General features: G+C 48.2%; 4 protein-coding genes across 4 annotated transcripts; 1 reads left to right on the top strand and 3 right to left on the bottom strand.

Moving 5' to 3' along the window:
- Positions 1 to 93: 93 nt before the first annotated feature.
- On the bottom strand, positions 94 to 3,645 carry LOC136459387 (uncharacterized). The gene is made up of 6 exons (XM_066459254.1): positions 3,488 to 3,645; positions 3,340 to 3,394; positions 3,171 to 3,221; positions 1,317 to 1,408; positions 904 to 981; positions 94 to 542 (listed from the first exon to the last, which is right to left on the bottom strand). The coding sequence occupies exons 1-6, from the start codon at positions 3,541 to 3,543 to the stop codon at positions 389 to 391; spliced, it is 486 nt and encodes a 161-aa protein (XP_066315351.1). The 5' UTR covers positions 3,544 to 3,645; the 3' UTR covers positions 94 to 388.
- A 2,813-nt stretch (positions 3,646 to 6,458) lies between these two features.
- On the top strand, positions 6,459 to 9,109 carry LOC136459386 (protein SOSEKI 5-like). The gene is made up of 4 exons (XM_066459253.1): positions 6,459 to 6,840; positions 6,956 to 7,025; positions 7,132 to 7,917; positions 8,714 to 9,109. Exons 1-4 carry the CDS (start codon positions 6,618 to 6,620, stop codon positions 8,841 to 8,843), a joined length of 1,209 nt encoding a protein of 402 aa, XP_066315350.1. The 5' UTR covers positions 6,459 to 6,617; the 3' UTR covers positions 8,844 to 9,109.
- A 2,966-nt stretch (positions 9,110 to 12,075) lies between these two features.
- On the bottom strand, positions 12,076 to 12,916 carry LOC136459385 (zinc finger protein ZAT8-like). The gene has a single exon (XM_066459252.1). The coding sequence runs from the start codon at positions 12,759 to 12,761 to the stop codon at positions 12,192 to 12,194; it is 570 nt and encodes a 189-aa protein (XP_066315349.1). The 5' UTR covers positions 12,762 to 12,916; the 3' UTR covers positions 12,076 to 12,191.
- A 3,841-nt stretch (positions 12,917 to 16,757) lies between these two features.
- Positions 16,758 to 22,390, bottom strand: LOC136456794 (uncharacterized). Its single transcript, XM_066456779.1, has 4 exons — positions 22,242 to 22,390; positions 18,423 to 18,567; positions 18,008 to 18,334; positions 16,758 to 17,714 (listed from the first exon to the last, which is right to left on the bottom strand). The coding sequence occupies exons 2-4, from the start codon at positions 18,564 to 18,566 to the stop codon at positions 17,073 to 17,075; spliced, it is 1,113 nt and encodes a 370-aa protein (XP_066312876.1). The 5' UTR covers position 18,567; positions 22,242 to 22,390; the 3' UTR covers positions 16,758 to 17,072.
- Positions 22,391 to 24,172: the final 1,782 nt, after the last annotated feature.

Below are 24,172 nucleotides of genomic sequence, written 5' to 3'. Positions count from 1 at the left end.
CCGGTAAACTGCGATCAGGAGCACAGAAGGAAAAACAACCCAACAAACTACAGTTGAGGTCTATCAATGGTGAAAGACAGAATCAGAAACGAAACTGCGATAACGATCCACGGACACAGGATTGGTGGATTGATGCATACACGAATCGTAATCTGTAGTTACATCTGTTACAACTGCAATAAGCAAAACAGAGATACATCTCGCTCGTTCCAAACGTCCTCTGTGGACAGCCTTGCAATCTTCAATTGATGAATTAGAAGCAATGAAGCATACAATATGACAATAAAGTTTGAATTATTCTATCGGCAGTTATCTCCAGAGAAAAAAAAAATCTCCTGCGACTTAAGCAAAATAACTGAAACTTTCTATGGAACATAGATACACTAGCTCATAAGCCGTCTGATTCCGAGGTCTTGGTGATTTTAGGTCCTGCCCATTGTTGGCTAGCACGTGACTTGGTCCATGGATCAAGAGGAACTCGTTGACGCGGCGGCGGTGTTGCTGGTTTGGGCTCTCGAAGCTCATTCTCCCTGTCCACGAACCTGCATATGACATAACGGATAAATACATGACTACAAGGAATCTGCTATATGTCATTTGACGGGTTCTGCAGTCTGACTCATATTGAACTATTTGAATGTAACAATGTCAAGCAAAGCCAATTACTCCCTCCATTTTTTAAATATATGACGTTTAGGACAAGCTAAAATAAACTAATTAGCTTGTCCTAAACGTCATATATTTAAAAACAGAGGGTGTACTTGGCTAGAAATATATACTCAGCTCCTTTCACTAAAGGAAGTACCAAGGAACAATGAACTTGCAACAAGCACCAAACTATAACACCCTGTGAGAAACTGTATGGGTAAAGTCGGTCTCCAAGAAATAGATAAAGAATGTTACTCGATGTATGCCATTGTTGAAGCATCACCAGTACGTATCTTGGTTCTTAACATTCTTGTGTATCCGCCAGCTCGATCTCTGGAATATAAGAATATACAATTAGTTCCAATCCACTCTGCTTCCAAATACATGGCATTCTATTCTACTTTTCACATTTGTGTTATCATACAAATCATTATACAACTTTTAGATGAATAGTAAAAGTTTTTAATGCCAAAATCTTCATATTATTGCTAGAACTAAGGTTCTGAAATATACATTAAATATTGTACTGTAGTTGTTCTCCTTATGCCTTATTGCCTATTTCAGACATCAAAATCACAACATCACACCAATTCTGAAATAGGGCTAGTCACAAATCGAATGCAGATACTGTAAATTGTGTGAATCCATGTGCAGGTAAAACAGATTACCTGTAGCGGTAGGCCAGCTCAGTGAATAGCTTATGAACGACATCATCACCCCGAATAAACGCAGCAGCACGTCTTGCTGCATGCTCAGTACCCTACATATCGTGTCAATATATGATATAAGTTTCTGCATTGTTGGCTTCAAGACATCAAGTCACCAAAAATCAAAACAAGACCCAGGCCAGAAAAAAATAAGTTTCAGTTGCAAATAAGCTTCTAAGGAAGGGCATAGGGCTCTAAATCATATGCCTATTGCATACACCTCTGGGACATTTTTTTTCTGGTTCTGACAAAAGAATAACATATCTAGGACTACTGGGTGTCCACAAAAAAGTTTAATCCATGACTAAGGGCTCCTTTGACACAGATTCTTGCCGCTGATTCCTTTAAGAAACCAGCAAATCCCCGTCAAATGCCTTTTCTTCCGTCGGCTCCATGTGGGAATCACAGTGAATTGATTCGCCGTTTTGCACACGTGAGGCAAGTCAATCAAAACCTCATTTCACGTGCGACTAATCAAACTGTTTCACCAACTGCATTATCCCCTGTCGCTACGGTTGGCTCTCCTTGACGCTGAGCTCCCCATTGGTGGGAAGCTCGTCCTCGGATGTGAGCTCCCTGTCGGGGTCAAGCTCGCCCTTCATGCTGAGATCCCGGTCCCATCTCTCCTCCGTGCCAAGCTCCTCCTTGATGGCAAGCTTGCCCTCCATGCTGAGCTCTCTTTCACAGCAAGCTTTCCCTCCACACTGATCTCTCCCACGCCGAGCTTGCCCTCCATGTTGAGCTCCCATGCAAGGCAAGCTTGCCCTCTGCACTGAGTTCCCTTCCACGCCATGCTTGCCCTTCACAATGAGGAACCCTGGTGCCCACTGAGGCCTCCCATACAGCCAATGAATCAATTCAATTTGTTGCCACCCTTCGCACAGATGCAGAAGGAATGCGGTCAATTTATCCTCTCTTTTAAGAATTAGAACCCAACCAGCTATTCAAACGATTGCACAGCTGAATTGATTAATCAAAGAAACACGTTCAGGGCACTGGGGGAGCCTCCTGGAGGTGAACCTGGGCAGTAAGGCTAGTACTTGATAGAATGCTATGTTTTCTTTGCTGAAGACAATTACTAATTTCTAATAAGAGAAGGTATTAAGAAAACTAGACTGAAGCGGTAAAATGTTTCTATATATTGATTTGTACTCAACAATTTGGTTTCCTCCTTGTTTAATCACCACGCTCCGCCGCTATTTCAGGGTGAATTTGAATAACTTCCAGAGTGAATCAGAATCTGGAGCCATGCCAAATGGGTCCTAGGATGTTAGGGTTATTGGATCCTTTATTACAAATTAGCATTGACAACAAAAGATGCTAAGTTCCGTGCCAGAAACAAAGATGCTGGTCTGCATACTCGATTAAAACAAAGGTGTTGGTCTGATTGCTTAAAACTTTGCTTTGCTTAAAAAGAGCTGGAAAGAAACTACTTATAAGTGTCCATTGAGATTTCAATGAATCAGAGTGTCAAATAAATAGACAGGAAGCATTATTTCTGAAGTGGTAATCAGACAATCAGTGGCCAATAGTGTCCAGCTCCAATTCAGGCAGCAATGCATACAGGCCATGTGGAGAAGTATCTCATCTGAATTGTAGAGGTGAATCCTACCGGACGCTGAGAAGCAGCGGCGGCCAAATATAGGAACACTGATTTCTTTCTTACAAATACTTCTAACCTATGCGCATACTTCGCAAAAATGATTGCTAGGTTGTTTACAGCCACTGCCCTGCATAGATTCATGGATACCACGAAATGCCCCGATATTTCACGCAGGAATTTAATTAGCATCAGGGGACTTGTGTTCCAATTACCTCCTTCCCTAGCTGCACCATCTGATCCGCCTTCCGCCGGACCTCCTTCGCCTGAAACGAACCACGGCAAAGGAAACGCATTCAACGATCACCCCTCCTGGAACACAAATCCTGCCCGCGCCACCACAGGTCCCTGCTCGAAAAAACACCGGTATGGGAAATAAAGTACCTTGGCGAGGGTGGTCTCGATGCGCTCGTGCTTCACCAGCTGCGACACCATCGTCCTGCCGAGGAGACAAATCCAGAGGTTAGCGGGCAAGGCAACGTAGAGGCTAGAGCCATAGGATAGAGGCGTTGATGCGGGTTAAAAGCAAGACCTGAGCAGGGAGAGGCGGTGGGAGTAATCGCGGCCAAGCTTGCGGAATTTACCCATGGCGACGGCGGGGAGGAGGAGCAGGCGAGCAGCCGGCGACGGCGAGGGTTGTGAGGGGTTTGCGAGCCGGCTCGGTGCGGACGGAACTCTGTGCGATCTCGCTGGGCTCGACTGCCGTTCGACTCGGTCGAACCGGCCTGATGACCGGTGTTTGGATGGGGCCTCATGGGCCTTCACTCACTTCACCCATCAGTCCTAGTGCGTTTCGGCCTTTGGGCCTCTGTCAGCTATACGCGGTTTGTGTAGACCACTTGGCCCAAACAGGACAAGCAGAAAAGGCGTTGGGTGATCTCAACGCAACACGGTACTGGAGTAGAGTAGTAGTTCGCTTGCTGTCCCGTCCAACGTCCGAACCTCCACTATATGATCTCCGGCTACAATGGTGTGCGGCCGACGCATGTTCTCTGTACCGGATCGCATCGAAGAAAACCGATCCCACTCCCATCCGGGCGATTTGCAAAAATAGGACTCATTTATAGATTTGATACTGGACCTACATTTATAGACATAGATGGAGCTACTTGTCATCCACCCGAGTGTCATCATAATATGTCATCACAATCAAAGAGTTCTTCTTTCGAGTGTCATTTTTGTAATTTTTTCTCCCATCCCTCCCTCCCGTCCTCTCTCTTCACGGCGGCGTGGGCTGGACCGACGCGGTACGTGAAGAAAAGGCGCGCAGCAGCAGAAAGCAAACGCATCAGAGGCAAGAGTACACTCTCCGTGACCCTGGAGATTCGATCGAGCTCTACTCCCTCCCTAAAAAAAACGCAATTCTAGCTTAAGTTGTTCAGAATTTAAGTTAGAATTGCGTTTTTTCGGGAGTACGACGGTGCACGACTCCAGCTCTGTTCGGGCTGATCTGAGGCCTCGTCAGTTTCTGCTGCTCTTAAACTCTAGCAAAGATCGGACGACCCGTTGCATGTCTCCGACGCGTGCACTGCTGCTCGGTTTGCAGACGCGCGCCACAAGCTTCCAGCTTTAGCAGGTCTCACCAACGCACCGCAATAATAAACAATAACTCTGGTGTTTGTTTTCCTTCACTTGGAGACGGATGTGGACTTTTTTTCCCGAAGCTCTAATAAATCGCATGCCAGGTAAGGCAGGAGTACAGCAGTCTATTCGGCCGGGCTTATACGAATTACAATCATATACGATCGTGGATTATAAGCTGAAATAATATTTTTCTCTTACATCAAATCAGCAAATAATCCACGTAAACGAACAGGCCACCAGCATCGTTGGCTCCGCCGAATCTGCCATTCCAAATTAAAGAAACACGCGTCGGCGTCCAGTACGATGAGCCTCTGGACAGGAATGCAGGATACCGGACCGGCTGCGTGAACGCGAGCCATCGATTGCTCGCCTGACCGAAAGCCCGAGTAGCCACGGCGGTTTATCAGTGCGCTACGCTTACCGGGGCGCGGTAAAGACGAGGAATTGCTGTAAAAAGGCGAAAACAAGCTCACACCACACCGCGCGCGGATCTCGACGCCCGAACGGCCCAGCGCGGTGGCCGCGCGTCTGCTCCGCAGTCCGCACCGCCCCGTCCCGTTCGTCTCCGACTCCGTGGGTCAAACGCAGTCGCGATCCCCCGCGCGCCCCGGTAGCTGCGGCCTGCCCTCCCCGGTGTCGCCGCCCGCCCGTCGTGCGCTCTCGCTTTCCGCACCTGGCGCGGCATTGCCGTCTCGTCTCATCCCGTAGCCGGTGGAGCCTCCCGCTTGTCCTCACCGCCTGTCCCCTGCGCCAGTAAATACTCAAATTTTCCGGTGTGATTTCAACTGCCCAGGGAGCCGCTGAGAGGTGGGCCACTGGGCACCGGGGGCCCAATCCTAAACGGCTTTGATTAGCCTAAACGTGGGTCTGTGGTGGCCCCTCGTCCCCTCTCACGTGGCTCGGATTAGTATACTTGTCCCATCTTCTCCCATGCATGCATACGCAGAGCAGCGGGTTGGAACTCGGAGGCCCCAAGTGGGCAGGACAGGGATTGCAGCCTTCCCCTGCACGCAAATGCTTCCAAATGTTACCAACATCAGCGCGGTACACCCTTACTCGATCCACTCACATGAGCCCTGTTTGTTTGGCTGGTTTGACTTATAAATCATGGCTAAAAGTACTGTTGGCTGATTTGATGAAAAAAAAATATTATTCATTAACTGATAAATTATGACTTATAAGCCAAATACAACCCAACGAAGAGGCTGATGATGTACAGCACAAGATCATTTTTGTATGCGCAGCGCAGACACGCATCAGACATCAAAGCAGAACGTAGAGCCAGTAAACAAATCGTTGGAAACTTGGAACGGTCCGGAGTATGAGGTACTACACACTTTTTACAGTGCGATGGAGAGGCCTTGGTCTTGGACCAGCAGGGACTGCCATCTTTCCTGGCCTTGGAGCTTGGACTCGCCGGCGCGTCTGGTCAGCGTCGATTCGCCATGCCCCAGGCGTTGTGTGCCTGGTGTGGGCCTCGTGAGTCAAAGGCGCAAGTTAAAACAAATTGCTCTGTAGTACTCGTTGGCAGCGCTAAACCAGCTGCCATTTTTTTCACCATCCTAGAAGCCTTTGCAACCCGGCAAGCCTCGTTAGCTAGTCAACACCGACAGTAATTAAGCTCCTGTTAATAAGTACTAGCAGCGGCACTTCCCATCATAGCAGCAATTAACGCACAAGGACGGTCTGCCTGCCATACAAAAATGCACTGCTCCAGCAGCTAGTTGACCTCAAGAGCCATAGAGGAACCAAGGAGAAAACAACAAGATCAGGCAGAGTTTTCTACCAATCTTTTTTTTTCTCAGTTGCCTTTCACAATCACAGGCTCCACAGTTTCACTTCGGTTAGTGTACAGCAAGCCGCACACAGTGACACATCGCTACGGTTGCAGTGCAAGCTGGTCCTAGCACGATTTCAATGCCTGCATCACAGTGTGTGCGCTGCGCCTCTGAGCCCTTTCTTTTGCACCTTCCCTTGTGTCGCACTCGCGCCATTTAAACGCTACGAGCTCGCTAGCTAAGCTAGTACTCCATCGACGAGACGGCGCCAGCGACAAAGAGCGCGGCGGTTTGGTAAGCATGGCGGTGGTGGTGGCGGGCAGCAGGGCGAGAGCGGAGCAGGCGAGGCTGCAGTGGCGGGAGCAGGAGCCCAGGAGCCCCGAGATGGCCGCGCCGCCAAGGCCGCCCAGGCTGCGCCCGGCGAGGGCGGCGGTCGTCTACTACCTGGCGAGGAACAGGCACCTCGAGCACCCGCACTTCATGGAGGTCGCGCTCTCCTGCCCCGACGGCCTCTACCTCCGGGGTACGATACGAATGCTTTCCTTGCGCCAGCTTCTCGTGATCTCGTCGCATTTTGCCTTCCGCTGTAATGGCGCTCAGCGTTCTGCTCTGTGTTGCCGTTGCGTTTGTGCGCGCAGATGTGATCGACCGGCTCGACGCACTGAGAGGAAAAGGGATGGCGCGCATGTACTCATGGGCGTCCAAGAGGTTCGGGGCATCTTCTCTCGTTTTGGTCAATGCTGCAAAGTGCAAACTAGTGTGGTGCACCCACCACGCCGTGACATGCGTTCCTCGCGATTTCGCTGCAACGCAGGAGCTACCGGAACGGCTTCGTGTGGCACGACCTGGCGGACGACGATTACATCCACCCGGTGGTCGGCCGGGAGTACGTGCTCAAGGGCACCGAGCGCCTGCACCCGGTGCCGCCGGCGCTACTCGACGCGGCGGCCGCGTCCTCGTCGTCCTCCGGCTCTCATGAGACGCCCACGTCCTCGTCCTCTGCCAGGTGCGAGGCGCACGGCAGGCCGGCGCACCGGATGAAGAGCTCCAGCGCATGCGGCGCGGCTGACCTTGGCGAGTACGTGGTGTACAAGGGCGAGGAGCGCGCGGCGGACGCAGCGACGCAGACCGAGGACAGCCGCAGTCACCAGAGGCGCCTCCTGGCTCCCGCCGCGCAGGAGGAGCTGAGCAGGGCGGAGACGTCGCCGCCGACGGCGTCGACGAGCCCCGAGACGCTGGAGGCGCTGATCAAGGCGGACGGGCGCGTCGTGGCGGCCGTCAGCGGCAGCGGCCGGGCCAGGGCGTCGTCCGTGCTCATGCAGCTCATCTCGTGCGGGTCCGTGTCCGTGCGGGACGCGCGCGCCTCCCCGGTGATGCCGCCCGCGCATCACCACAATCACCACCACCGCGGCCGCGCCCGCCCGCCCCGCCCGCCGGCGACCGCGGCCGTGGAGCTACCGTCGTACCGCGCCAAGATCTTGGAGGACAAGGAGTACTTCAGCGGGAGCATCATCGAGACCGCAAAGCGCTCGCCGGCCAACCACGTGACGTCCCAGGACCTGGCCGTTCTCCGGCGGTCGTCGTCGTACAACGCGGAGAGGTAAGGAACAACGAGACCCATCCCTCTCGCAATCAATGGCGCGACGGCGCGAGCGGCAGGCGCCGGAGACTGATCCGTCGCTTACGCGGGACGCCTCTCTCGCTCATAGTCATATGCCGCCCAGGAGTAAGGATGAGCTGCCACTGTTACATTGAACCAACCAGCCTGTCCTAGTCGGGGAGTTAAGACTCTGGCTCGCCCATGGCCGCAGCTGAACCCACCACGCCATTGCCGTACGCGCAAGATACGCCCGAGTAGTGGTCACCTCCATAAATAGAAGTAGATCTCGCGGAGCTGTCGCGCACCAGGCACCACGGCACTGATCGCTGGGACGGGGTAGAGAATTTCGTCAGGAAGGAACGACCGGGGCTTCAATTCTTGGCGGGGACCTGCTCCTGTTCCGTGCGAGCTGCCGAGCTGGGCAGGCTCGGGCGCACCCAAATCCCTGAGCCGCTTTTGGCGCGCGCACGCTCTACGTTTCAGAAGGATTAGTGTGAAGCTACTCATAAACTGGTTACTACTGCACGGTTCGTTCTTTGAAAGAGTAACCCTGAAGACTGATGTGAGCTTGTAACAGCAGGCTTTGTCAGGCATTTCAAACCTTTGCTTTGAAGCAGTGATCGCAATCGGGGTCTGAACAACCTGCATCATTTACGAGTGCCTAGAAATAAGAAATTGTACATACCCCTACACTACTGCCATGTGCGACGTACGAGAATAGTGATGATGAGATAGTGATATGATGATTATATGATCTGAGCCGTGCTGAATACTGAATACGATGAGTACATGGCAGGGTGATAAAGCTGGAGCTGGCAAAGGAGGCCGGGGACCTGCATGACCGCTGCATCCCACGGAAGCCCAAGGGCAAGAAAGACGGCTACCTGGTCATCTCCTGCAGCGCGCAGGGGAATAATAAGGGATGACGTGGGCGTCTTCGTTGGTAGCATATGGCCGTCGTCCGGCGATCGATGAGCTTAGCTGGTCCCGCCGGAAAACGGCGACCTGGCGTGGCGCCGGCCTATGTGCCTTCTTTCTTGCGTCGGGAACAGTAGATAAGTGTCCAGTAGTCCAGTTTGATGCCGTCTGCTTGTTAGATGCTGATTGCTGAATATGCCTGTGATTTCCGTGAGAGCTACCACTTTCACCTCGTTGTCTGAACTTTTTACTGCCTAGTGATCTGATTCTCTTCTGCTAGTGGGTTTAAAACTATTCTTCGCGTGTTCACGTACTGTACCGTATACGCGTGATGAGCCCGGGCCGTGCTGCCGCGTGAATACTGAGAATCGTGATGGATGTAGTACATGGTAACACGGTGCCGATGAGTTATGCTATTATTACTTCCCGTCCTCAGATTCCTCCCGGAGTCCCCAGTACTAGAATCTGGGCAAAGCAGGACTACTCGATTGTCACTTCATTTCCCTGGGGAGAGGTTCTTCAGTGAGGCGGTAAATTTTTGGTGCAGAGTGGCAAAAAGAATAAGCTGATGATCAGACAGTTCTGTCCCTGCTACTACTACTTCACCTTACAATTTTTCTGCCTACAAACTAGCTAGCACGGTCCCCACGATGATGTGATCAGCTCTCTCATCCTGAAGCCTGATCCATTTCCTCTCACATCGATCTCTTTCCTGACTGATATTTGGGCTGTAGTAGTGTGCAAAACGTGATTAGTAAGTACAGTACTACTAGCTTATGAGTGGCATATGAGTGACAAGTCGAGAGCGTCACCAGTGCTGTGGCTTGTGGCACTCAACAAAGAGGTCTGAATACCGGTGGTTCCAAGTTGCAACAAGTTCCTGCGAAACCCAGAGCTTAAAACGTTCGGCCGAGCTATTCGAGGACCAAGATTCCCTGAAACCAGGAACGGGCCAGTTTTAAGGAGGTTGGACTTTTCGGCTCTCTGGAAGTCTGGATGAACTTTTTTTCCCCCCAAATAGTCTGGATGAACTTCATCACATCACAGTTTTTTTGAGTTTTATGAAGACCCGGTAACCTGATCACAATTTTTTTTTTGCGAACAAACCTGATCACAAATTCGACGAGGAACCAGCCTTGCTGCAAGTTTTGCATGGGAAACGTTTCACGGGGCGGCACTAACTAGAGGAGAGATGCTAGCAAAAACGAGAAATTTCACTAAACCACCAATTGACGCAACAAGCTGTCAGATCAGTAAGTTTACATACAACAAATGAATTGCAATCGAATGACAGCTTTACTTCAAAGAGCAAAAGCTAATCTTGTTTCGATATTTATCTTTTCCTTCTTTCCAATCTTTGTCACTAATTTTCAATAGAGAGACCTCATTCCCCAAATGAGGAACTACTTCTATGTTTTATGCATCCTCCTTAACTCTTGCTCAGTGGTGGAGGGGGAGGGGGGGCTAAAGCCCCTACAGATTCTATTATTATTTTTAGATTGTTGGGTGGAGGACCATTGCATGAATTGGGTGGAATCATTTTATATGTTTCAGTTTCTTTTCTTTTGGTAACAAAGCTATAAAGCCAAAGTCTGAAGCTGAAAAGAGGTAAATCTTCAAACAACTATATAGGTTTATCTTACTTTTACTGAAAAGAGGTAAATCTATTCTCGAATAACATTAATAATAGGCCTTGAATAGAAAAAGGATACAAGCGTGATACACATAGAGCATCAAATTTATAAAACTATGTTAAACAACTCTTATTTTTAAAGAAGTCATGATTCAGACAGCTCGTGCACAAAGGATAGAGATACCTCGTCCCCCAAATGGGGAACTACTTCTATGATTTATCCATCCTCCTTAACTCTTGTTCGGTGGTACCGTGGTAGAGATAGGGGAGGGGGGAGGAGGGAAGGGGGCACAGACCCCTATGCACGTACAATTTCTATTGAAAGTTTTTGAATTTGACTAAACTTTGAAGAAATTTGTTCTGTTGGGCTCCCTAAAAAAGTAAAAATCATATTTTGGCTCCATCACTGCTCTTGTTGTTGGTATATTTCTAACATACCAATTATTTTGAAGACCCTCCTTTGTTTGGAAGCAATGATCAATATCGTTATTCACTTTAACAACCATGCATCGTTTTCTAACAAACCGCCCAATCGAACTGCACCATTTCTATGAAAAAAGACTTCATTCGTAAATATTGTTGTACGGAGGACCATTTCGTTTCCTCAAAAAAAAGAGAGAGGACCATTTCACTTAATTTCTTGTGTGCTTTCTCAAAATCTAATTTGAGAATAACACCATTCAATTGCTTCCTATACAATTCATGTAAGATTTTGTGGTGAATGCCAACTCCTCCTATAATGTATCTACCTAATATATGAACACAACTTGTGTAGCTTTAAAATTTTACGAGCTACACCCTTTTACAACTTATACGTGGTTAGAAAAAAATGAAGCTAGAATCCATAAGATGAATTGGGTGGAATTGTTTTATATGTATAGGTTCCTTTTCTTTTGGTAACAAAGCTATAAAGCCAAAGCTGAAGCTGAAAAGAAGTAAATGTTTAAACAACGCTATAAGATCATCTTGTATTACTTAAAAAAACCAACGACATTCAGCAAATCATCAGGATTGAAGTGCTTTGTCGTGTTCCATCTATAAAATCACATCCATGACCTCTTCTCCCGTAAAGACTTGTGCAAGCAAATCATTATTGATATAACTTACTTGAAGGGTGTCATTAGTTTGTGATTCGATCAAAGATAATTATTGACTCCCCTCTGGTTGTACGATTTGAGCGCTTCGTCCCCATCCTGGAATTCTTGCCTTACTATACTTCCCATGAGCAACTAGTTGGAAGTGATTGTTATTACCCCTTTTTCGATAAATTGTGTGTTATAAATTTATTTCACTTAACCACCAATTGAGTGGTTGACGCAACAATATATTCACAATTTTACTTACAAACAAATGAATTGAACCGACCAATAGCTTTATACAAAGGAAAAAAGAACCAACTAAGAGGGTGTTTGGTTCGAGCTACTAAACTTTAGTAGCTACTAAACGGTTTAGTCACTTTTAGTAACTCCAGAGTTACTAGAGATGACTAAAATCCTTTTAGTAGCTTTTAGTCATTGTGTTTGATTGAAAAGTTACTAAAGTGACTAAAACTACTAAATTTAGTAGCTACTCGGCGAAACAAACAGGCCCTAAATCCACGAACAACCTATGAAACTAAGCTAGTCATCGAAGAATTCCATTTCATGTTCTGGTTCCAAAATTTATGTAACCATTCATTTACAACTCTGAATCACCACGCACGCGTCCGTTTGTGCACGCTAAGCTATACAAGCAGGTTGAGCAGCTGAGGCTCGGAGCCGCGATCATCATCCGACTGCTGTGGACCTTGGCCATCGCCGCTGCCGCTGCCGATGCCGTCGTCGTCCAACGGGGGCAAGTTGAGGTCCGGCATGTCCCGGTCCGTCTGCGCCGCGGGGTTGTCGTGCGCGGCGGGTGGCGGCGCCTCGCCCCTGTGGCGGCGCATGTGCCCACCGAGCGCCTGGCCCATGGAGAATTCGAGGCCGCAGACGGCGCACTCGTGCACGCGCGCCCTGTCCCTCTCGGCCGCGGCCGCTGCCGCCGCAGGGTCGCTGAGCATCCGCGCCTGCAGCCGCGTGTGGCTGGTGCGGTGCCCGCCGAGCGCCTGGAACGACGGGAAGCGCTTGCTGCACGTCTTGCACTCGAACACGCCCTCGGCCGCCATGGCCCTGCGGGCCGCGGCCGACGACGGCGTGCCGCCGCCTATCGACGACGACACGGGCGACGACAGCGTGAGCAGCGCCTCGGCGTGCGTCCGGAGGCCCTCCATCTCCTTGCTCTCCTCCGCTTCGTATCTCGTAAGCGTCATGACCATCGAGAGATCAACCGACGTTTGCCGGTTCAATTCTCCTCCTTATACTATTGTTGTATAAGCAGCGAACTAAAATTCCACCGTTACGCGCACGTACGTGTTCATATGTAAACGGAGTCGAGCGCGCTTGCTTGTGAGAGTTTTTGTGTGTGATGACTGGGCAGGGGTATCTGTGATGATAGAGGCGTTCACGTCAGGGCTTGTGCGAACTTGGCCATGCCAGCGGCCGCTTGGATGTGATGAAGCTTGGACACGAAGAAACGTGACGCGGTCGCACTCGTACGTATCACACTTGGTCGTCGTCACCCATGGCGCGCGCCTCGGATCGGAACACATGGTTAATTGCGTGTTGCGTGCTTTGCCACGCGTCCAGAAGCTAATTTCCGGTGGACACTCGCCCGTTCAGATGGCATGGCTCGATCATCCTGGATTCCTGGCCATGGCGGCGTCGCAGGAACTCGAACCTACGCGACCGGCTGCGCACTTTCCACTGCCCGCTTCCAGCTAAGTGCAGGATGATCTACTGTACGTGCACGGCCGGGAACGTATCATACATGTGACGTCACCTTACCTTACCATGGCATGCAGTTTCGTGAAGAAGCCATATATCAGTCGGCATTCGCGTATGGATGATCGGTTTGTTAGAGTACTTGTTCACCATCGACCAACTTGTGTCATTGTGTGTACGTACAAACGTACGTCGATCGCTTGCACACATGCATATCCATTCTTGACTATTCATTCCGTGAGTGTACGTGCATATCTTGACGAATCGAAAGTGCGGCGACCATTTCTTCACGGCAGAAGACACGGTGCTAGGAGAGCATGCAGCCCAGCCAGGACGACGGCCGAACGAACCGCGAGGCGACCTGGCCCTGGTTTAGTTCTCCAAAAGTGCACTATATAAAAAAAAATTTTCGTTACATTAAACTTGCGGTATATGCATGGAGTACTAAATGTAGACGAAATCAAAAACTAATTGCACAGTTTGCTTTAACTTTGTGAGACGAATCTTTTGAGCCTAATTAGTCAATGTTTGAACAATAATTCACAAATACAAACGAAATGCTACCGTGGAGAATTGTGCACTATGCAAAGTTTGTAGGTGCAAACTTTACCGAACTAAACGCGCCCCTAATCCATGGGCGTTTACCATTCTAGACTCCAGAACACCGCATCCTCATGGTTTGGTTTAGTTCCGTGCGCGGCGGGCGAGCGGACCGCGTCGGCCGCGGGCGGCCACCCGCGAGTCCACACGGCCGCGCCGCGGCGGCGGACGTAACGTACGTAAGCTGTGATGCACGGATGCGCGAAGCAGGCGAGGCCAAGCAACGGGCGCCGACGACGAGCCGCCGTCACTTGGCCTGCGCGTGCGGGTGCGGCAGCCGACAGGCAGATTTTGTAAAAAAACCGGCGTTGAATTCTAGCTTCGTGGCTGACGTTTCGCTGGGTTATCGCGTGCGCTTTTTCTTGGGCCGGAAGGAGAGTACGAGTCCGCGAAGCGAGTTCGTGGAGAGTTCTCTCTGGCTCTTCTTGGTCAGAATTCAGAACACACAGGATCTGGATTCTGGAATCTGGAAGATAGAAGATCAGCTGGACACTGGTACGAGTCAACTTGGGCTCTTTCATCTATACAGTAGATTTGATGTGGATGTGGATGTGCATGCCGATGCGATGCGAGGGTACATCCGGACGGGCCTGACGCGATCGGCTGGTGGTACTGGTAGCTGCTCATGGAGCAGTTGGCTGTTTCGTTGCGATTGGAGGGAGGGTTACTCGAGAAGCAGCAGGTGGTTACAACTCGGGAATAATGGGAGGAGGAAAAGCAAGAGCCTAACACTACGACATGTGAGCGGATTTGACTTCAACTTTTCAAGGGTTCCTTTTTTCCACTCCTCCTATATCTCAGGTGCATAAATTTTAACATGATTTTAGGCGACACTTTTATGCCACCAACTAGTATAAGTAAATTGTTACTTTTATAATTTGTTATTTATCTTTGTGTATAAAATATTATTATTTTTTGTCCTTGTCTTCCTATATAAATAATTGTAAATTGTTAATTTTTTTGTGCCAACATAAATTAGATTTTGTTGAGCTTGTGATTTTTTCTAACTGGTTTTTTATTCTCGGTACCGAAAATTGTAGATTGCGTCTACAGAAATTGCATTTAACAAAATATGCAATTTTAGTATAAAATATATATAATAACCGTCACCTAAAAGAAAACTAAAATTCATAGCGAGTCCCTTTTTTTATTATCTGTTACGTGCTCCGAAAGGGAGAGAGAGAGAGAGTAGGTAGAAATTTCACCGGGATTTTTTTTTTTTGGCGAACTAACGGTTCTCATCTCATGTGTTGATTTTGACAGCGCCCAAACGTGTGAGTGTGATCGTCGGTGGGTTCAACGTTCTACACGGGCGGAATTAAAATCTGGGCTAGGAATTCAAAAGCACAGGTAGGAAGAAGAACGCGGATCTCGTCATTTTCTATTGTCCATGGCTTCATCATGCCGTCTTTCCATGAGAGGATTACACATGTTGAACATCTAATTTGCGCTCATTCAGACTTTTTTTTTAATTCGGATCATTCAGGTGGACGAAGGATCAGGCCGAAAGAAGACGCGTTAGTGATGGGGCCGTCTATCTGAAGGCCCACGAGGCAGTTCACATGTCGGGCCTCTTTGAGACATGGACCTAATCCTGCCTTCAGTTCCACCCCACTAGTACGACTTGACCTGAATGTGCTTTGGCGACGTCGCCATTCGCTAGGATCCATCCACTGCAAGTCTAGTCCTTGGAAGCTTGGATGCAAAAACATGACCCATGACCGGAGAGTAGCAGCCACGCCCACGCATACAAAAAGTAACCATGTTTCCATTTGCCATCTTGGTAAAGGGAGCAGAAATGTGCAGGACTCGGGGAGGAAAGACGGTCGTATCCATCCACTTCTTGTGCGGCCGGTGGACGGGAACCAGAACTCGGGAAGGAGCACAAATTTGGTGGAAAATCTGTTTGACCGGAGGTCCGGAGACGTCCGGGTCCGGGTACGTTCCACACGTGGGTGGTCCAGCTACCACTACCACACCAGCGCGGCAGCGCCACATTTTCTGCGGTCCGTGCGGCTAGATTTGTGCTGATAAACGCGACTGGGATTTCTGCGACGCATGTTTTGGTGCCACGATTAAGTTACCATCTGCATCATTGCAGAGATAAAGGTATGTCATATCTACATTGGAGAGTGACTGAGCTCGGATGGATGTTAGGCAGATAGCATGCAGTAATAGTTCTCCTTAGGAAACATTCGGATTGTTCCTGAGCAATGGGGTATTGGGGTGATTGAAGTTGGATCGTGCCTTCTACAGTTCAGACGGAGTACGTCAAGAGTTCAGACACAACAACCCATGTTTCCAAGGCATACCCTTGCTAAGCAAATACTAAATCGTAATCCACCTGTTACAATGAACACAGGAAAGATTCAGCGCGGACCTAATTGCACGTAACAGACAGAAAAAGTCCCTGATAATGGAAGGAAATTCAGAGGGGCAGCAGAATTACAGTGCTGCCTTTGCAATTTGCATGTTGCTTTCTCAACTTTGAGTGTTTGACATATGATCAGGAATTGTATTTCACTGCCTACATATAATGCCTTAAACTAAATATATAGACATAAAAAGAGACAGCATTCTCACAGAATGCAGCAGAACTATATTATTTCAGGGTCGAGACATATGCCTCATTTCATAACTCTAAATATTACATGCTAACAGACAGCTTCAAGTTTTAACTGATCAAATGATATAAGACTTAGCTGAAGGGGGGAAACTTCCATTTTTCAAAAATATGTGATAGCTTCAGCTGATTTACAGAAGCGAGAAATGCCACAACACATTAACCAAGGGAGTTAACACACCATGTATCATGTCAATTCCCAGGAATCAGCATAGAATTTTAATTCACATAACCAAACCATATATGCAATACATGCAGACAACAAAGCTCCCTGAACGCTCACATGACAGTTCATTCAAAGTTTAACACAATGCAGACTTTTTCTTTAATCAGACAAGGTATGGTTTTTAAATAGCAATGCAGCAGCATCAAATTACAGACGCATACATCAATCTCGACCATAGCAACACAGCAAACAGTGCTACCATACTATTATGGTAGCACCTCTTATTCCACTTATCGCTCCATGGGCACAGCTCAGTTTTCAGGGACACACGAGGCAATTACATGACACTATAAGATAAATAAACTGGTTCAGGCAAAATCTCTTCAGAGATTTGCATGAATCACACCCATAATACAATCAGAAGCACATACTTGGGGTTGGTGCAGGAGAACCCCTAGCAGCTGAGCCCGTTATCTTCGTCGCAAGAGGATCCCATGCCTTGCCTTCAGTGTCGCTGCAATGCCCATTCTTGTTTGGATACATAGCAGTATTTGTTGCAGAATCACCAGTACCCTTTGCCACCTGATTCCTTAGACGGATGCGCTCGGCCCTTGACCCAATAGTCTGGCCAACAATGGAGGCTGCTATGGTGAATGCCATCGCAGTCCTGGGCATCACAACAGACTTCCTCAGCATTGCAATGAACGGAACAGCGGCATGGACAGCTGCAAACCACTGAGGAGAGAACTTCTTGGTGTGCTCCCGCCACACCCCAAGAGGGATGTTTGCCGCCATCCCCAGTAGTGCAATGGCTACCATCTTCGAGGGCAGGGGCTGTGGTCGCAGGGATTTCACAAGTGCAGTTCGTGCAAGGGCAGCTCGGACAGCAATCACAGCAGGTGGGCACTTCAGGTTCATACCAACTGGTGGCTGTAAAGCCTTGGCGACAAGGGGCAAAACACCACTCATTGCCCGGTAAGACCGCGCAAGTGGGCACTGGCCATTTTCCAACCACTCATCGCTGAATGCCTCATGTGATGGTGGGTTGACTCCTTTTTGCTGAAAAAAGACCAATGGAAGAGAATGAGAACACTGATCCCATAAATTAGAGCAAGCAGAATAAGATAGCTATTGTTTTCTGATCAACAACACTCGCCTTTGGATATAGCAATGTAATGGATAACTAGGAATGTTCTGAGTTGGATGAAATGTAAAATAATTAACATTACACATTGAAACTTGGGTTGATATTAGGATGGAAAGAATCAAATAATATGGCCATAAAGTATCATCAGATGTAAATGGAATGAGACAAAGAATGAAGAAAAGAAGCGCTGGAAGTTGGAACACACTTTCATCGAAGACTGATCTGGTGTCTTGGGCTTCTGGTGGGACTGATCTAGATTGTTGGGCTTCTTGTTCTGCCTTTTGCCCTTACCGTTGAAGAAGCCAAAACCAAATGGTCCAAATGCTGATAGACTTATTGAGGCTGCTCTAGCAGCCAATGGATTAAATGGCAGAGCAGGTTCAGTCTTGACATCAATGCTCTCATTGTGATTTTCATCAGATACATATGATCTTTCTGAAAGGGGAATTATTCCATCTTGGCCATGGAAAAGCTTGAATGCTGACTCAAAACCTGGTCCATCCTCAAAAATTGGACCCTTGCCTCCTCGGGCCTGCACAAAAGATTGTATTGTCAAGGAACAGATGAACCGATGACATTAATCGCTGCTAGAACAAAAGGTCATAGGAAGCAGATCTTACAGCTACTGGCAAAGCAGAAGTGAAGGAAAAGGTTGTAGCTCCATTGATGTTCCTCAGGAATGGGCACCTCTCAACATCCGGGTGGCTGAAAAGGCTCTGCGATGATGCTGATTCACTGAGAAAGCTGCCGAAAAACATTTCCATCCTGACAACAGCAAAATCAGATGCACATTAGCAAGTAATGACCTAGCAGGATGTATTTGATCTTGGATGATGAACATCAATACTAATATATACATCAGTGATACTACAAGTAGTTGAATGCCTCAAAGAATCATAACCGAGGGCCAGGAAAATAACAGCATGATTAAACATAACCATTTTGTCACCTGATAACTGAAAGAACTCTAACCACTTCCCAACACACAAACAAATGAAATATGAAGGACTGGAAAAATAATTAGTATTTAATAAAGGTTTGCAGGTGTGCATGCAAGTAGCGTACATTAGTTTACTCTATAGACAGTAGAAAAGGAAATACAGTGATGTTCGAGAAAAAAGAGAACGCTCTTGTTTTATCATTAGCTGTGATTCTGTAGTATCTTATAGGAAGTATACAACAATTTTGTCAAGAACACGAGAAATATCACGATGGAACTGGTTGCAACCACATTTTGTGGGACTGGCCATATAAAGTGAAATGTCCTAGGAACACTCATTCAGTGGCATGTTAGATGAATACACATAGATCTACACAATATGGCATTAATAACTTCCTGGAACTAAAGGTTATTATCTAGATGGACAGACAGCATATAAGCTTTTTTATGCATATATAAAGAAATCTGTTAGGATAGAAAGACATCCTATTGCAGTCTAATTTTAAACATTGCAGCGCTATTCGGTAGACATGTTATTGCAGTGTGATTTAAACACTGCAATGCAATTTCATAAACAGGTATGCTACTATTATCTACAAACAAATACAGCAGCACCATGGTCCTGCGGTAAGTCAGAAACAGTTTGTGAAGGACCTAGAATTACCATATAATATGACACATAAACAACATGTGGGACAAGATGGCAACCAACATTCGGAAGGTAGCCTCAGAGGTGTGTGGAGTAACCAAAGGAAGGGGACGCGAGGCTAAAGATACTTGGTGGTGGAACGAGGAAGTCCAAAGGGCTATTATGGAGAAGAAAGAATGCTATAGACGCTTGTACCATGACAGGAGTGTGGACAACATAGAGAAGTACAAGGTGGCAAAGAAGACTGCAAAGCGAGCTGTAAGTGTGGCAAAGGGTAGAGCGTACGAGGATCTTTACCAACATTTGAGTACGAAGGAAGGAGAGAAGGACATTTATAGGATGGCTAGGGTTCGTGAGAGAAAGACACGAGACTTCAACCAAGTTAAGTGCATTAAGGATGAAAGGGAGCATCTCTTGGTGAAGCAGGATGAGATCCGACATCGATGGCAAGAGTATTTTGACAAATTGTTCAATGGTGAGAATATGGACACAACCTTTCAGTTGGATGACTCTTTTGATGACAAGAATAGGCGCTTTGTGCGGAGAATACAAGAATCTGAGGTCAGAGAGGCATTGAAAAGGATGAAAGGAGGTAAGGCGATGGGACCGGATGGTATCCCAATCGAGGTGTGGAGATGCCTCGGGGACATAGCTATAGTATGGCTAACCAAGCTGTTCAACCATATTTATCGATCGAACAAGATGCCTGATGAGTGGAGGAGAAGTATATTGATACCGATCTACAAGAATAAAGGGGATATTCAAAGTTGTACGAATTACCGGGGAATTAAGTTGATGAGCCATACTATGAAGCTATGGGAGAGAGTTATCGAGCATTGCTTGAGAGCAATAACGCGGGTCTCTATGAACCAATTTGGTTTCATGCCCGGAAGGTCAACCATGGAAGCCATTTTCTTAGTAAGACAAGTTATGGAGCGGTATAGGGAGAAGAAGAAGGACCTACACATGGTTTTTATTGACTTGAAGAAGGCTTATGATAAAATACCAAGGAATGTTATGTGGTGGGCTTTGGACAAACATAAAGTCCCAACGAAGTACGTTGGGCTCATTAAGGACATGTACAACAATGTTGTGACTAGAGTTCGAACAAGTGATGGAGACACGGATGACTTTCCGATTAGGATAGGACTACATCAAGGGTCAGCTTTGAGCCCTTATTTGTTTGCTTTAGTGATGGATGAGGTCACAAGGGACATATAAGGGGACATCCCTTGGTGTATGCTTTTCGCGGACGATGTAGTGCTAGTTGATGAAAGCCGGACAGGAGTGAACCAGAAACTGGAGTTATGGCGGGAGACTTTGGAGTCCAAAGGTTTTAGACTCAGTAGAACTAAAACTGAGTATATGAGATGTGACTTCGGCACTACTACTCGGGAGGAGGAAGATGTTAGTTTGGAAGGTCAAGTAGTGCCTAGGAAGGATACCTTTCGATATTTAGGATCAATGCTACAGAGGGACGGGGATATTGATGAAGATGTTAGCCATAGAATCAAAGCAGGGTGGATGAAGTGGCGGCAAGCGTCTGGTGTCCTATGTGACAAAAGGGTACCACAGAAGCTAAAAGGCAAGTTTTATAGGACGGCGATTAGACCTGCTATGTTGTATGTTGCGTTGGATTTGCGGTCATACAAGAAGGGAGCGAGTTCGGAACGATGATATACATGAGAGATTAGGGGTAGCGCCAATTGAAGAAAAGCTTGTCCAACACCGGTTGAGATGGTTTGGACATGTGCAACAGAGACCTCCAGATGCACCGGTGCGTAGCGGAATCCTAAGTCAGGATAGTAACGTGAAGAGAGGCAGAGGAAGACCGAAGTTGACTTGGGTAGAGGCAATAAAAGGAGACTTGAAAGGATGGAATATACCCAAAGACTTAGCCTTAGATAGGAGTGCTTGGAAGACAGCTATTCACGTGCCTGAACCTTGATTGCTTCTGATGGGTTTCAACTCTAGCCTACCCCAACTTGTTTGGGACTTAAAGGCTTTGTTGTTGTTGTTGTTGTATGACAGAATTGATGTATGCTTTAGGCATGATCAGCCCCAAAAGTGTAACCATTGACTGATTAGTTATTTAAGTTTCATACATGAGGAGGTCACTTTTTTTTTTTGGAGACAGTGCAAAAGGCACTCACTCCTACACAGGAGTTTGATACAGATTACACTGATATAGTTGTTGTATTATTCTTCACATATCCTACCTAATCCTTCTCTTTGGCGCCTTATTTCTAATCTGTTGATCCTCATCAATTTTGCAGCAAGAGATGTCTTGTATGAGCATTCCCCCCAGTGTCAGCATGTTATCCTGACAAATCAGGAGATCGAAACCCAAGCTAAACATGACAACCACGCACAACAGGTGACCTTTAGCCGGTCACTCGTGTTAAGGGGAACAAGGCGTGCCCTTGTCCAACATCGATCGGGAAAAAAAGCAATCGCATACCTAACCCCATTCCACATGCTCCCAAGTCCCAGCCCGGAGCCAAGCAGATCCTTGAATTGCTTAACATCCCGGCAAACCAGCAATTCCCTAAAGAATTCGGTACGAAAAATCAACTAGATCTGCCCGTGCGAAATCGAGACAATCGGAGCCCGCTTGCCAAATACGCTGATGGCTCTAACCCAATCGCTCCCAGATCATATCAATTGAGGCCTTCTGGATCCCCACGGATCAATCAATCATGGAAACCACCGCGAGGAACATCGTGGAAAATCATTGGGGATTGAGGGGGTGGGCGTTGGGGGGAGGTCTAATTCACAACGACGAGAGGAGCTAAGAGGCGAGAGAAGATCGGGAAAGGGAGAGAGGGAGGGCGTGTGGAGAGCAGTTACCTCGCCGAGTTCTTGGAGCGCGAGAAGTCCGACCGGCTGGGGTAGACGAATGCGGAAGGGAGGAGAGGGGAATCAAGGAGTGGTTGTGTACTTGTGTCGCGTGGTTAGCACACCACGAACGGTTCGGCGTCGCGCGGCCGGCACACTGCTCTGCGTCTCTGCGCCACGCGACGTGGCGTCCGAATTTTTTACATTTTAGTCTTTTTTTTTTTTAAGTTTCTCACAAATATACCCCTAGCGGAAAGAATTCAGAAAATGGACTCTTAGCTCGGCGTCAGCGTCTCTGACGCTGAGCTTCTGGGCACGGTAGATGACATAGCAGTGAGCTCGACGCCAGTCACTCTGACGTCGAGCCTTTAATACCTATGGGCTCCGCGCCTCTCTTCCTCTCCCTCTCTCGTCCTAGCAGAGCCGAGCTCTGCCGCCGCCGCCGCCCCGCGCCCTTGCCTCCACCGGTCGCCTCGCCTGCGCCGTGCCCGCGCCCGCTCGCGCGCCCTGAGGCCACCCCGCGCCGCGCCCCAGCGGACGGCCCGCACCCCGCGGCCGCCCCCCCCCCCCCCCCCGCCCCCTTCCCCCCGCGGCTGGCCGCCCGCGCCGTGGCCAGCGGCCCTCCTCCGTCGTCCTCGCCTTAGCCTCGCCTTGGCCTCCACCGCCGGCCTCGCCCCGCCTTTGAAAGGTCCTAATGGCTAGATGGGGATGAATAGCCTATTAAAAATTTCTACAACAACACTTAACAAACCGGTTAGATAATTATGAGGCGAAGCAAGTGTTGCGCTAGCCTACTAAAATAGCAAGCCACCTACCACAATTCTAGCTTATGTAGTTTCTATCCACACAAAAACTATATCACTACACTAAGTTAGTATGCTCTCAAAAGCTAGCTAAAGAGCCACACTAACCAAACTAACAAGTTCTCATAACTAGCTACACTAAAAAGCTTGATAACTAGTTTACAGTAAAATAAAGAGAGTGAGCAATTTGTTTATACCGCCGTGTTGGGGAAGGGGCCAATCAATCACAAGAATGAATACCAATGAAGACCAATCACCTCAGAATCAAATAATGAACACAATGATTTTTTACCGAGGTTTACTTGCTAGCCGGCAAGCTACTCCTCATTGTGGCGATCCACTCACTTGGAGGTTCACGCGCTAATTGGCTTCGCATGCCAAACCCTCAATAGGGTGCCGCACAACCAACACAAGATGAGGATCACGAAGCCACGAGCAATCCACTAGAGTACCTTTTGGCTCTCCGCCGGAGAAAGGTCAAGAACCCCTCACAATCACCACGATCAAAGCCGGAGACAATCACCACCCTCCGCTCGACGATCCTCGCTACTCCAAGTCGTCTAGGTGGCGCCAACCACCAAGAGTAACAAGTGAATCCTGCAGCGAAACACAAACACCAAGTGCCTCTAGATGCAAACACTAAAGCAATACACTTGGATTCTCTCCCAATCTCATAAGGATGATGAATCAATGATGGAGATGAGTGGGAGGGCTTTGGCTAAGCTCACAAGGTTGCTATGTCAATGTAAATGGTTAAAAGAGTGAGCTTGAGCCGGCTATGGGGCTTAAATGGAAGCCCGCACAAAATAGAGCCATTGTACCCCTTTACTGGGCACAACACGGGGTGACCGGACGCTGGACCTCAGCGTTCGGTCACGCGATGCGTGCCACGTGTCCCCTCTTTTCAGATACTGAGCGCTCGGTCTCAACGGTCATGTGATGACCGGACGTAGCAGCTCAAAATGACCGGATGCTGAACCCCAGCGTCCAGTCGTTTCTAGTAAACATCTAGAGACGACTTTTCACGATCGGACACGTCCGGTCATGCTTGACCGGACACAGCCAGCGTCCGATCAGTCACCCCCAACACTGTGTGTTGCCACATCAGCAGGACCGGACATAGCCTTCCAGTGTCCGGTC

This window comes from Miscanthus floridulus, chromosome 6 (genome assembly GCF_019320115.1).
Source record: "Miscanthus floridulus cultivar M001 chromosome 6, ASM1932011v1, whole genome shotgun sequence".
NCBI classification, from domain to species: Eukaryota; Viridiplantae; Streptophyta; class Magnoliopsida; order Poales; family Poaceae; genus Miscanthus; species Miscanthus floridulus.
This window is presented reverse-complemented; position numbering and strand designations above follow the sequence as displayed.